This window comes from Aythya fuligula, chromosome 16, assembly GCF_009819795.1.
Source record: "Aythya fuligula isolate bAytFul2 chromosome 16, bAytFul2.pri, whole genome shotgun sequence".
NCBI classification, from domain to species: domain Eukaryota; kingdom Metazoa; phylum Chordata; class Aves; order Anseriformes; family Anatidae; genus Aythya; species Aythya fuligula.
In genome coordinates this window covers 151503-165668 of record NC_045574.1, presented here as the reverse complement: position 1 = coordinate 165668, position 14166 = coordinate 151503, and the positions used below count along the sequence as shown (strand labels likewise).

Below are 14166 nucleotides of genomic sequence, written 5' to 3'. Positions count from 1 at the left end.
AGGTACCTATCATGACTAAACTTCTCTGCTCATTCCCATTCTGGGTCAAAAACCCATTACCCTGGATGTCCCAGTGCCAGGCCGGAGCCTGGTGGCTGTGCTGTCCTGACCTGGGTACGGTGCACCCTGGGGCAGGTAGGACCAGTGCTCTCCGGGGAGGAGCTGAGCTCTGTTTCTCCACTCCATTACTAACATTTCATAGCAATTAGAAATCATCTATTGCCTTAAACCATGGGCTGTGGGCAATCAAGGGCTGTTCAAAACCCCATCCACCTGCAGCTGGGCATGCTTGGCAGGGTGAAGGCTGGATGTATTAGTATGGCTGAGCTCAGCCACGTGGCCTTCTTTCTGTCTTCCTGTGAACTTGCTGCTCTCATTTCTCTTCATGAGGGGTTTTAGGTTATAAGGAGGAAGAATTCAGCTGGACAAACTACCTGAAGATAACAAAGTCCCAAGCAGCTCCTAAGCAACTCTTCGTGATCCGAAATACCGTGAGTGGCAGCTTCTCGTTCCTGCCAGAACCTTCAGGTTCCCCTCTGACCGAGTGCTGGGCTTTTCTCTGTCCACCCCACACTTCTCAAACCCACAGTGCAGAGGGCCAGGAGAGTGCACTGCTTGCATTGCTTATCGAGATGTGGCATGCTTTGCTGCTGAGGATCTGTAACTTGGACACTAGTTTGGTGTGCCCAGAATTGGAGCTGATCTGATTCGCTGTTTCATCTAGGTCAATCTCATGGACAGTTACATCTGTCACAAAGGTATTGGTTTGGGCCAATGAGAGCCATTACTCTCAACAGTTATTTTGCCAAAGAAAACCAAAACAAAAACAGTTAATGTTCCATAAGTATAATTCTTTTGCCACTGTTTTCTGTCTTCATTATCTCTGTCTCTACCTTTTTTTCATATGGCAGCCTGGGTAAGGGAAGTGAGAGTACAGTGGAATGCAAAATCCTGATGGTTTCTTTGTCAGCTGCAGAGGAAACAGCCTCCTGATAAATCAGTCTGTTCAAGTTATTTACTGTGTCTAAATCCTCCTCCTTGACCAATGGGTTCCTTGGAAGGTGGGGATATATTTGCTGCAACAGTCCCACTAGCATGCATGATAGTGTTTTGCACAGGTTTTGGATCCAAGTATTAAAGGTAAGGTAGGATGCAGGGCACTGTCCCACCTCTTTCTGCAAAGCCTAGGGCATTAGTAACTGCTACCACTGGGGGAGCATGACTACAAATGTAATGCTAAATCTGAATCAGTGTAAGTTGGAGGCTGCTTTTCTCTTTGTTTATAGGAGATCCTGGGGGTCTGAAGACCTTTTTCCTCTTTATTTTTATCACCAGGCTGAGTTACTTACCCTCTGCCTGTTTTCTTGTGTGCCCAGGAGGGCACTGCTCTTCAGGGACCTTGAGTGGTCCTGGGCCTTCCTGGAAGCCAGAGATCTGGTTTGGGGCATGTGCCCTTTTGCAGTGGGCAAGGTAAGCAGTAACAAGTGTGCTGCAATCTAGGTTGTGAAAGAAACCTGCCCCTCTCTCCTCCCAGCACGAGGCTCCTCCAGGCTTTGAGGTGGGCATGAAGCTTGAGGCTGTGGACCGCATGAATCCTTCCCTGATCTGTGTTGCCACAGTGACTGATGTGGTGGACAATCGCTTTTTGGTGCACTTTGACAACTGGGATGATACTTACGACTACTGGTAAGTGCACAGAGGCTTCTGGGGTTCCAGTGCCAGGGAGACACCATGCTGCTGCTTCAGCAAGAGGGATGAGGTGCTCTAGAAAGCATATGTTGATACCACAAGCATGCTGCTGCTGACAGACTACCAGTGACCTAGTTAGAATCATAGAATCATGTAGTTTGGAAAAGACCTTTAAGATCATCAAGTTCACCCATCAACCTGACCTACCTAGCCCTGTCACTAAACCATGTCCTGGGATGGGGACTCCATGACTTAACTGGGCAGCCTGTTCGAATGCCCTCTAAACCCCTTCTCCATGAAGAAATTCTTAATATTCAATCTAAACCTCTCCTGGCACAACTTGAGAACATTATGAGACTGTGAGGCAGGGGGTCACCCACCTATGCTGGGGTACAAATTTCACCTATCCAGTGTCACCTTCTGGGCCATTGCCATGGTCTTCTGGTTAACACGGGGATAAGACAGGCCTGATCACAAGCCATGGGCTGATGGATGGGTAATTGTTTGACTTGGTGTGTGTGACTGGGGAGGTGTCCCAGTTGAGGCCAATTAAGGTCAAGTAGCACAAGAAGGGGTGAGAACAGTTCTGCTTCCCGCTTTGTGGCTGAAGCTATCTGATATTCTCTCTAACTTTGCAGTACAAGGAGGTGTGAGGCTGCAGCAGTTTCTGTCTGTGACTGCTCCTTGCTCACTGGTGTGGGGCACAAGCAATGTCTGCTGAATGCTATGTCCTCGAGTGTTCTGTGGTGTACTTGAAGCTGTGACCAGGGTGTGAGCCTCTCAGGTTGCCCAGATCCAACTGCTCTGACCTCTGAAAGGCATGGCATATCTCCCTCTCCATGGGATTGCTTTCTCTGGGTAGCTCTGATGCAGGGCTTGCACCCAGGGTGCATTTGTGTCCTGCTCCAGTGAGCTTGTGTACTTCCACAATAGCCCTCTGCTAGGGCCTGGGTCATTCAGTGGTAAGGGTGCTGTACAAAGCCTTCGTTTCTGCAGGGGCTTTTGCTGGTGGTGTAGGTCTTGGCTGTGCTGCTGGCAGGCCTGCTCAGGACCCTGGAAGCCTGCATGGTCTGGCAGTGGTGAGCCAGGTATTTCAGTCCTGTATAAGAGTTCAGGTGTGTCTTCTAGGTGTGACCCCAGCAGTCCATACATCCACCCGGTCGGATGGTGTCAGGAGCATGGCAAACCCCTCACACCTCCTCAAGGTGAGCTGATGGCTGGGGAATGCAGACTTCACTGGTGCATCATCTCAGAGATGGGCCTTCTAGGGTGGGACAGAGTGCCTGGGGGCTCAAACCCTGTGGTCTGTGCTTGCCTGCAGGCCCGGGCAGTTTCCTTCAGCAAAGTCACAGCTGAGGTTCTTGTACGTGTATTCAGGTACAGCATGGTGTTTGTGTCAGGCCACAAGGAGAGGGCAGGAAGAGACAAGCTATATATGCAGGCCCAAATGTTTCTGCTTCCCTTCATCCTGGGTTTTATGGTCCACGAGGAAATAGTAGCACAGCTCAATGTCTCTCAGATTCCCACATGCCTGACACAGGCTTGGTTGGTCCTTCGAGGCAGTAGTACATTCTGGGATACTTGATGTCTTCTAGTTTGTGTCTCACCTTCTGCATCTTCCCCTTTCTAGATTATCCTGACCCTGACAACTTCATCTGGGAAAAGTACTTAAAAGAAACTGGAGCATCTGCTGTTCCAGCTTGGGCCTTTAAAGTGGTGAGTACCACATTGTCTGCTCCATTGTGCCTGGGCAGGAATTCAGGTTTTCTCCATTGTCAGGTCTTCACTTTTATGAAAAGTAAAATGATATTTAGTATTCTCCTGCCACAGGCCTGGGATCTGGATATACAGTCTAAGTTCAGAAGTCAGAGCTATCCTGGGCAAATAGTTCAAAACTGAGAAAAATGGGAAATACGACCATCACCCTTGCTAGACAGAAGCTCTGTGGTAGGAAATCATTTGAGGTTGCTTGATAGTTGTCTCCAATTGCTGCAACAGCAGATGTATCCAGCCAAGTGCAGCTGTGCTATAAATGACCCAAATGTGTCTCTTGAAGGCCTTCTTCCCTGGGGCAAAGATTTCCCATCTTGTTAAAAACACAGCTCAGATCACAGAGGGCTGTCCTCACTCTCTCCTCGTGTTCACCATGAGTGGCTCTTACCTGGACAGAACAAGGGACAGGGCTAGGAGCTAGGCTTTAGGAACACATTTGCTGCTGGGACACCAAATCAGACTCTGAGAGTCATGTGAACCTGGAGCATGGAACCTGCTGACCTAGGCTTTTCTTTGTCCCAGCGCCCACCCCATGGCTTCCTGGTCAATATGAAGCTGGAGGCAGTGGACAGAAGAACTCCTTCCTTCATCCGAGTGGCTAGTGTGGAGGATGTGGAAGATCATAGGATAAAGGTGGGTTCTGGAGACTCAATGTCTGAGTCTCAAGTGCCTGTGTCCAGGCACTGTGCTGGCTTGCTCCTGCCCTTCCCCACCCACTGCCAGCTACAATGGCAATTTGTATAGAGGTCTGTGGAAGCACGCAGTGTGTAAGATGGCAGGTCCCAGTGCCTGGTTCCAGGAGCGGAGCAGTCTTGTGTTGCAGTTCAGCTTTGCTCTGCTTCTTGCTGTCAGCTTGGAAGGCTCCAGAGCTCCTCAGAGAGGTGCCCTGAAGTTTGAAGGGTGACCTCTCTACTTATCTCCCCAGATCCATTTTGACGGCTGGAGCCATGTGTATGATTTCTGGATTGATGCAGATCATCCGGACATCCACCCCATAGGCTGGTGCTCAAAAACTGGGCACCCACTGCAGCCTCCTCTTAGTAAGTTCTGGGTCTGGGCATCCCCTCATACAAGGGCCCAAGTGTGCCAGATCCCCACTGTCACCATCGCCTGTCCATATGCAGAAAAGGGAGGGTGCAGTCGTGGTGCTAGCCAAGGGTGGGCAGGGAGGAAGGGCTATTACTGCAGGGTTGGGAAAATCCTTCCTGTGTGGCACAGGCAGGGAGCCCAGAGCCCTGGCTCTGCCTGGGGTTATGGTCACAACAGTGTGTTCCCTGTTCTCCTTCTGGTCTAGGGCCAAAGGAACCAGCCTCCTCTTCCCATGGGGGCTGCCCAACCCTGGGCTGCAAGAACATGCCTCATACCAAGAGCTCCAAATACAGCTTTCACCACAGGTGAGCTCCCCAGCTCAGCTCAGAGGGGCAGGGCTCCCATGCCAGCCCTGTGCCTGGGTCTTCCTCTGCTCCCCTGCACCCACGCGCCCCTGCAACTGTCAGCAACCAGCCCCTGCACCCAGCCCATGCTTGGCTCTGCCTCCAGCTTGGAGCCAGCTCTTGCTTTCTCTGGGCCAAGCCTGTGAGACAGTCAGGAGCCCGCTACCAGGGGAACTCCTGACTAACTGGTGCGTCCCCACCTGTGCATGCCCTGTGTCCCCCTATAGCTCCTGGGGACATTTTTCATGCCCATCTGCCAAGGGGTCATATAGGCCTTGTAGGGGACAGCCCCTACATACTTTTAAGACACTGTTCATGGATGGATGAACATTGATGGATGAACATGGCTTTGAGGATGATATTCCTCCCAGCCTTCACGGATATCCTTTCTCTGTGAGGTTGTAAGCTGGGAAGTACTGAGAGGGGACGTTGCATATCCCTCAGGGCTTTGTCAGTTGCTTGCATGACCCTTTTTAGGGGAAATTGGGACTGATGTAATGCTGATCCCAGCATGGCAGGCTGGCATCAGAGCAGAGGAGTGACTACAGCAGAGAGTACTTGAGGATTAGAGAGGCAGATCTGGCTCCTGAGGGTTTCTCTACTGTCCACAGTCATAACACATGCTTTGTCCTTACTCTGAGGCTAGTCTGGATGCCTGTGGGGGCAAGGAAGGGAGGATGGAAAATCTTATAAACCCCACTGACCTACTTGATTAGCATTCTGGTGACTTGTACAGGGTGGCTGTGATGGCAGCAGAGCTGTTAGGACAGGTGTTTGTACCTGGAGGAGCTAGGTTTGCCCTCCCTGTGAGCCAGTGCACATCGCACCCTAGACTAGGGAATTTGTTCAGCAAGTCTGTACTACACTTGTCTGTACGGCCTGGACTATGGCTTCCTGTGGCTGAGGGTGGAAGTGTGGCCCTACCACCAGGTGGCTTCACCCCTGCCCTGCCCCATGCCCACTCTTGCCTCCCTGTCTGCTCCCTAGGAAGTGCCCCACACCAGGCTGTGATGGGTCAGGACATGTGACTGGAAGATTCACAGCCCACTACTGCCTCTCAGGGTGCCCACTGGCAGAGAAGAACCAGGGCAGACTCAAGGCAGACTTGTCTGACACTGAGGCCTCAGCTCGCAAGAGGAACCTGATGGGCTTCCCTCAGCGGAAGAAATCCCGGCACCACGGGAGGTAGGGCCACGCCTGGCAAGCCCTATGCAGCAGTGCGGGGCACCTGTGCTACACTTGGCATCCCTAGGATGGATGGCTGAGCTGGAGAGGCTCCTTGCCTGTGGGGCAGCATGCTCGTAGACAGCTGGCATTTGTTATTGCAGCTCTCTTGGGTCACCTCAGGCACCTCTCCTCATTTTTTGTAACACATTTTGTGTTACTGGCTGTCAACCCTTTTTACCAGAGTCTGAGAGGTAATCCTTACTCCTACTGCCAAGGCATTGCTCTGTGCAGTGTGGAGAAGGGCACTTGGGCCAGTCCCAACCCAGTTGGAAATCAGTTTTCCTGTCTCTTTAGAGGGCGACCTCCAAAGTACCGGAAGATCCAGCAGGAAGACTTCCAAAGTAAGTGTGTTCCTCTGCCACTGTGTCTTCTCAGAGCAAAAGTGAGACTAGGGGAGACAAGGTGGTGGCTAGCAGAGGCAGGTCTCTCCTTGGCTCACTCAGTCAGACCTTGCAGAGGTCAGCACAAAGCTGAGAGGCTGTGTAGAGCTCATGATTTCAAAGCCAACCATCTGAGAAGGGATGTCCATGCCTCTTACCAGAGTTCTGCTGGGTACCTTGTCACTTCTCTTGATTTATATCTGTGAATCTTTGCGTGCTATAGGATAGGGAATTAGGACCCTCTCTCTGTGGCAGTGCATTTTTCTCGGCACTTTGTCTTATCCAGACCTGTGCCTTCATCCTATGGATGCTGTACCCCAGAACCTCAGTGTGAGGTGCCACATTACTGCTATAGTACAGAAACCGTTGATGAACAACAGTACTTGTTTGGCATTTAGTTCTGATGATCAATGTAAGACGGTAAATGGCTCTCAGGTGGAAAGTTACTTCTTCTAGCCAGTATCAGCTTTACCATGGGCTGGCCTGGTGTTTACCCTAGTACTGGGATTGAATGAAGATCTCTTCTTGGAAGTTGTCATTGGTTCACTGGAGCAGAGACAAGGGCTTATAGCTTTGTTAAAAACCTGAAATTGTCTGAATGACAAGGGATGGCATTCTGGTGCGAAATTTAGCTTGGAAATTTAGTACAGTACAGAAAACAGAGTGAAAGTGGTGAGAACAAGGCAAAGTCAAGCTTGTTGTTGCTGAACTTCTTCCCTTACCATCCGCAATCCCACCAATCTGAAGCCTTTGATGCATTACTCTCCTGTTAATTCAAGGGACAACCACTAGCTCTTGATAACTTGGACCCGTGAGACCATCTTCTCCTAGCCCCAGGCCTGTCCCTGAACAGTCCTCTCCAAGGCTTGTAGAATGGGATGGGATGTTCTCATTGCTTTTCCTTGTGTCACACCTTGCATTTTTATTGCCAGCTATTTCTTCAGACAGTATGCACCAGTCGCTCTTCATGTCTGCCCTGTCTGCCCATCCTGACCGCTCTCTGTCACTCTGCTGGGAACAGCATTGCAAACTCCTGCCAGGGGTGGCTGGCATCACAGCAACCACAGTGGCCAAGTGGACCATCGATGAGGTAAGGCAGTTTTGGAGGTTGCGTGCTGGTTTCTAAACCACTGGCATGACTGGGAGCACTCCAGATGGCTGTGCAGTGCCATGGTACATGTTACCAGGCACAGAAGGGCTTTAGTGGCCTCTTCCCTAGGCTATCAAGATAGTGCCCCTTGTGGCATACAGTGTGGACAGCTGCCAGTCACCTGCCCTTAAGGCAGCTGCTGGGAGTACATGTACAACTACCAGATTCTAGCTTGACTTGAATGTGACATTAGCAGGGCAGGCAGGTGAAGGTAAACAGCAGTCTCTTCGTTTAGCATGATGCAGTTTTACAAAGAAGTCAGTTTCATCTTTTCTAAGTAAAACAGCAACAATGCAAAACTGTAGACTGCAAATAAGGAGTCACTTTCCTGTGTCTCCTCTGAAGAAATCTTTACATCTGATTCTTCCTTGTCACCTTCATTCACTTTCTTTGGCATCTGTAACAGCTGTTCTTGAGGCCTGTGTAGCTGGCCTCTGGCATTGGAGAGGCAGCCCCAGCAGACAGCCCTGCCTGATTTCCATTTTAACCTTCTGTGTGCATCCAGCCCCTCTGCTGGAATCATCTTGCTGTGCTAAAGATGGCTTACTGAAGATAGAATGGCTGTAACGTTTGCTACTCTGGGGTTGGAGAAAGCTGACACCCATGCCTTGGTCCAAGAGCGATCTCTAGGCATGGGAGAGTGCTGCAACTGCAGCACTTTGCCCTAACAAGCACGTTACCTTGCAGGAGCCAAAAATGCTTCTGTGGAAATGAGGATGTGGGCTTGTAGGGTGTCTGCAGCCAGAAACATTGCTTCCATCTTGACATTTCTCTCTGTTTATTCCAGGTTTTTAGCTTTGTTCAGACTCTGACAGGTTGTGAGGACCAAGCCAAACTCTTCAAGGATGAGGTGAGAAGGGCTGGAGGATGAGTGCAGGCAGCCAATGACAGCTGTTTGCCAACAGGGGAGGGAAGAACTGGCCAGTGCTGTTTCCTTCAGCAGCTCTGCCACTAGATGATTAGAGCATGTCCCCCACCTGGCAGTGATTCCCATGCTGCATTCCAGTGTGTAGCTGTCTGCCTGTGCAGAGGGTAACAGGAGGGAGATTCTGACCCCTAACTCCTGCTACCATGTTCTGTGCTGCATGGGTGAGGGATGAACCCTCTGAGGAGGCTGCGATGGGGTAGTAGGGAGCATGGTGCTGCAGTCTTGGTAGCATCATTGCCTCCTGAGGGAAACTGCTTAATCCACATCCATGCATCTTTCCCCTCCTGCATTCTCTCACCAACAAATCAGTTTGGCAACGCTGCTGTCCATCAAGGAGGTTCATGATTTTTAGACCCCTCTGTGGACAGACACACAAAGGGAACGGCTTCTAGCATGTGCTATACACCTAGGGAAGGCTGATCGCAGACACGCTGTGTACAGCAAATGTCCTAGCCTGTTAATATATGGCCCCTGTGCTTTAAGGGTGCTCAGCATGCAAAGCCAAGCTGGGGGGCAGCATCTATCCATGCTGGGGCCTGGAGCAGGGAATGGCTTGGTGTTTGCCTGGAGTGGCTTGCCTGTTGGCTGTCCTGTTCCCAAAGCCTGGGCCAGCTCCAACGGGATCACCTGGGCCAGCCCCTGGATGGGCCTTTCCCTATCCCTGCCCTGATTCCGGGTGCAATGAGTTCTGGCTTATCTGGGGCAGTGTGGGAGCACTGTGGGTGGCCTCTGCCTTGCTCCCTGTGAACAGGAATGCTGCTGTGGCAGCCCACCAAGGGCTGTGAATGTAGCTGTGCATGTCCCCAGAGAATAACTGCACTTTCTGCCTCTGGGAGATCACAGTCTGGATTGTTGGTGAATACCTCTGTCCCTGCTCTCCACTCCAGATGATTGACGGCGAAGCATTCCTCTTGCTGACTCAGACTGACATCGTCAAGATTATGAGTGTTAAGCTGGGCCCAGCACTCAAGATCTACAATGCCATCCTCATGTTCAAGAACGCTGATGACACCTTAAAATGACTTTTCTTTGCCCCGCTGGGACCGTCCTTCAGCACTGGTGCTGCCAAACTGTCTGGCCAGGACAGAGATTCCCCTGACCGCCCGCAGCTTGTCGTGTCCTGCAGCATCTATGCTCTCCCACTGGTCCATCTCCCGTCTTCTCCCTCACTCTCTCTCCACGCTGCCTCTCTGCTCCAGTGCTGGGTACAGGCTGACCACAAGCCTTGGGGGTGGATACACAGGCAGCAGGTGGATGTGGGATTAGCCTGCCGCAGTGCGAATGCTGCCCCAATGTCCTGCTATGACTGCACCTATTCGGGTGTGTTCAGGGATGGCGGAGCAGTGTGGAGGTTGTAGCAGCTGGGCACTGGCACTACAGCTTAAGCCACCGAGATAAGGGTGGCTTAAGAGAGAGAGAGATGAGAGAGTGGTGAGAGAGATTTTTTTTTTCTCAGTGTGTTCCTCTCAGAGGACTTGGATGCTCCCAAGGAGCTTCTGCTCACTTTGCCTTTTCCTATCTGAAATCTTGTGACTTGAGACTAGATGATAACTTTGCTTTGCCCCTTCGCCACACTGGGAACCAGCGGCCCATCTTTCCCCCACTGGGAGCAGTGTTTCCTGGCTGCAGCTCTGCCCATGACCAGCATCTGTGTTTTGTTCCTCTTTACTGTAATGCAGTAAATCCATGGGGTCAGGGCTGGGTGGATGCAGAACAAGCTCCATTCCCACTTGCACTTCAGGCTGTCTTCGACAATGTGGCTCTGGGAGAAACAATGTTTGGTTAATTTGTTCCCTCCTGCAGCAATTAAAAAATCCTTTGTGAAGGAGAGTCAGGCCTGCTTTGGCCCACTTGGAGACTTGGTGAACCTGATCTCGTGGGTGGCATCCCTGCCTATGGCAGGGGGTATGGAGTTAGATGGTCTTTAAAGGTCCCTTCCAACCCGAGCCGTTCTGTGATTAGGAGCAAGGCCCTTCCTAGAGCTGAGACCACTGCCAAGGGCAAAAAGTATCTGTAGGCTGAATCAGGGCTTGGTTCCTAAAGCATTCCTGACTTCACAGAATCACAGGAATTTCTAGGTTGAAGAGACCTCAAGATCATCGAGTCCAACCTCTGACCTAACACTTGATTGACTTGATCCTGTCAAGCTGCCTTCTCCCCCTTTTTTGCCCTTGAGAGGCCCCCAGGCTTTCCTGTGTGAAGAGCAGAGTCCTCTGCTGTCTTATAGATTCCTTCTCTTCAAACCAAAAGAAAGCCAGCAGCTAACTTTTTCCTTCCTTCTGTCCATCCTTCCGTCCTTCTGTCCGTCCTTTTAGTAACATGGCACCTTTCCAACAAGGGTGCAAGCACTTTGGAAATGCCCCATGTACTCTCCCTTGCAATGGAGGAGATTCCTGGTACAGTCAGATATTCCGTGTGTTCCCAGGTACCAGGGATGAGCCCTGTAATACCCACACTGCACTTACTGTACTTTGTTATCCTGTGGGTGCTGCTGGAGCAGTGGTGTGGCAGTGCAGTGCTGGAGGGCAGCTACCCAACCCAAGGGCTCTCCGTAGTGTATAGTGATGTTATCCAAGTCCCACATCCACTTCTTTCTCATTCCCAAAAATGACATGCCATAGCAAAACATTTTTTCCTCTTTTCCAGTGTCCAAAGACAGAGATTAAGGGTCTTGGTAAGTGCCCTAGCAATGTCTCTTGGAGCAGAACTGCCTTGGAAGCCACTGTTACACGTGGGTCAATCTGTTCTAGGATTCCCATGGAAATGTAGCATTTTGACTCTTTGTTACTGAATATTTGGGGTCACATTTGACCTGCTCTTGAAAAGTCTGCTGCTTGTTCTTTATGCAGGACTTGAAACTAGTCCATGTATTTATTTTGTCAATGCTTGGGTTTGAGTTAGCTCTCCCTCTCCTTTCCCTTTTCACTTTCTTTCACCTTTTCAAGCATTGTGGTGTGGCCAGCTGTGGAGAGAGGGTGAATAGGAAAGAAAAACTGGGTCCCACAGTTACTCCTAGTCACCTTTGATTCACAGAAAATGGTCCTGAAGGTGGTCTCTTCAGCTAATGGGGGAGTGTCTTCCTGGGCCACCGCGTGCTAGGGGCGAGGAGGAGCAGGCCGAGGACCTTCAGCTGTGGGACTCTTCATGCAAGCCCTGCTGAGACATCTTCAGGTGTGATCTGGAATGGTTCCTGCTTGGCTCGTTACTCTTGCATAGGATGTGGTTATTGGGCTTGTAAGGAAACAACTTATGAACATCCTGTTCTCATCTACTCCCTTCCCTTATGCAAAGCCATTCCTCCTGCTGGAGAAGGGACTAAGCACTGTCACTGGGTGCTAGGAGAGGAGTGTCAGATCTGAAACCAGTGTGAATGATGGAACGCCTTGTTTCTCACAGGGCTGCCCTGGGAAGCAGAGGTAGTGGTGAGTTCAGAAGATCCTTGCTGAAGGGGAAGAGGACCCATAAAGCTTTCAAGACCAGGCACAACCAACGCCATCAGCTCTTGCTCTGTTGCATGTGGTTGAGCCATGCTCTGCCTGGGCAGCAGGCAAACAGGCAGAGGTGTGTGCTCTGTACTATGCCAGCCTTCAGCATCAGCAGGAAGCTATGCCAATGGCATAATGCCTCACCTGGGCTCTTCTGACCTCCCTCCAAGCAAGCAGCCCCAAACCGGTCTGCAGAGAGGTGCTTTCCCTTGGCAGGTCTGCAGAAGTGCTTTCCCTTGGCTGTGGGGTTTGGTTGCAGAGCTGGATCCCAGCCTCTGCGGGGTCTGAGCTCTGCCCAGGGAGCAGCTGTCAGGAAAACCAGCCCCACTTGAAAGGGGAGGGTCTCTGCTGCACAGACTTGTCTGCTGCTTGAACACCAGTTCTTCAGCCTCTTAGGCTGTCTCCTCTCAGCCCTTTGGGTACAAATCTTCTGGGTTGTTTTAGGTGAAAGAGTTATAGGGTTTGTAGATGGTCAAGGGCTATTTGCTGTTAACTCTTATAAGGTTTCCTTCAAAAAGGAAACCAAACCCAAAGTATTGTGTGTACATGTGGATGGGTGTTTGTGGGTACCAGTGTGGAAAATCACAATATCATGTCCTCCACTGTTGGTGTGATGCTGTTTTATTGTGATGGTCTCTGAAGCCATGGCGGTGGCAGACCCCAGCCCAGGGTCTCAGGCAACACATTCTCCATGAGCAGAAGTTGTCTCTGGTCCCAAGAAGGAAGCCAGGAGAAGGAAAGTTCACTTGCACCCCTGGCCTTGCAAGACCTCTGTCTCCACAGAGCATTGACCAGGAGGCCCTCTTCAGGGAGCATCAAGGGCAGCTGTGACCAAGGCAGAAGGACCAAAGTTTCCTTTCCTTTTTGTCCAATGAGACTCCTTGCAGGAACATCCACTGCCCTGTCACTGAGAAGCTGGAGTCAACACAGGGACTGAAGTGGGTCAACACAGGTCTGGGGCCTTCCTGAGAGCTGTGACGACAGCGAAAGCTTCTAAATCAATGAAGGGTTTTTGAAGTCAAATCTATTCGTGAGGCTCCCCACGCCTGTGCTCCCATCATTCCTGTTCCTGCTGGAGCCATGTGGGATGTCCCACCAAACACTGGCCTCAGGCACAAGGCATCTTCTGGGGTGGCTGTTCCACAAGTGGCTCTGGGTGGGTGGGGATGGTTGGATCCTCTTGAGAAGGGATTTTCCTTGTGAAAACGCAGTGTGATGGTGCGAGGCTGAGGTCTCCATTTCTGAGAGCAGCCAGCCTGAAGCTCAGCAAGGAGGGTGGCAGCTTTCTGTCTTGCCAGAGACCAAGTTTGTATGGCTTAGGGCAGCTGCCTCCTGCAGAGGCAGTCAGGGGACTCGAGTGCAATGATTGGAGTTGGAGAAGAGGAGGGAGCCTTGAGAGAAACACAACTTGTATGCTTCTGCTCTTCTGTTCTTCTGTTCCTGAGTCCTCAGCCTCTTTGTGGTGACCCCTTGGTGCACAGGAGAGGGAAATAGCCAAGTGCTGCAGCACAGCTCTGTCCCTCCGATCCACCCCTTCCTTCTTGGGAGGAGAAAAAGAGGGGTATGTTTTGGAAAGAGCGTGACTATGATGAAGCCTTTTTGCACTTTCATTCATTTTGCACTCGTTTTTATTTTTCAGCATTTTTGATATTTGCACCTCCCCTTTTTGTGTTTTCATAACAAAAATACTTTTGTTGTAGCCAGTGAAGCTATCCCAAACTTTGTGTCCTGAGTACACAGAAGTTTAAAGGTCTTATATATATAAATTTATAACTATATAAAAATAAATTTATATATATAGATCGTGATGTGATGTGTTTTGTCAGTGTTTTAAAATAATAAATGAATGTGAGCAATGGAAGTCAGCACAGCTGGAGACTGCTTATTAAGACACATCCCAGGACTCCCCCACCTCCTGCCATTGGGGCACCCTGGTCCCTGCCCATCCCACGGGAGGCAGCGGAATGGGGAGGGGCTGATTTATTTCTTCAACATAAAGAACCTGAAGGAAAATCCTAGTATCAATCCTAGTGTTACTGGCCCTAGCTGGGAGGACACCAGTTAAAGGGGTCTCTCTGTGCTGAGTGCATGCTGGCCCCTC

General features: G+C 50.7%; 1 protein-coding gene across 3 annotated transcripts in view; it reads left to right on the top strand.

Annotated features, from left to right (window-relative positions):
• Nucleotides 1–13700, top strand: part of L3MBTL1 (L3MBTL histone methyl-lysine binding protein 1) — a 36324-nt gene extending 22624 nt beyond the window's left edge. For 2 of the 3 annotated variants that reach the window (XM_032198191.1, XM_032198189.1), the window contains 12 exons: nucleotides 391–491; nucleotides 1535–1686; nucleotides 2818–2894; nucleotides 3320–3405; nucleotides 3985–4095; nucleotides 4388–4502; nucleotides 4757–4856; nucleotides 5883–6080; nucleotides 6417–6463; nucleotides 7435–7592; nucleotides 8440–8502; nucleotides 9468–13700. In XM_032198191.1, the coding sequence (XP_032054082.1) occupies nucleotides 391–491; nucleotides 1535–1686; nucleotides 2818–2894; nucleotides 3320–3405; nucleotides 3985–4095; nucleotides 4388–4502; nucleotides 4757–4856; nucleotides 5883–6080; nucleotides 6417–6463; nucleotides 7435–7592; nucleotides 8440–8502; nucleotides 9468–9602 (1343 nt within the window). In that variant the 3' untranslated portion in view covers nucleotides 9603–13700. The remainder of the gene's footprint in view (nucleotides 1–390; nucleotides 492–1534; nucleotides 1687–2817; nucleotides 2895–3319; nucleotides 3406–3984; nucleotides 4096–4387; nucleotides 4503–4756; nucleotides 4857–5882; nucleotides 6081–6416; nucleotides 6464–7434; nucleotides 7593–8439; nucleotides 8503–9467) is intronic. The other variant, XM_032198190.1, reaches the window with a different exon arrangement.
• The last annotated feature ends 466 nt before the right edge of the window (nucleotides 13701–14166 follow it).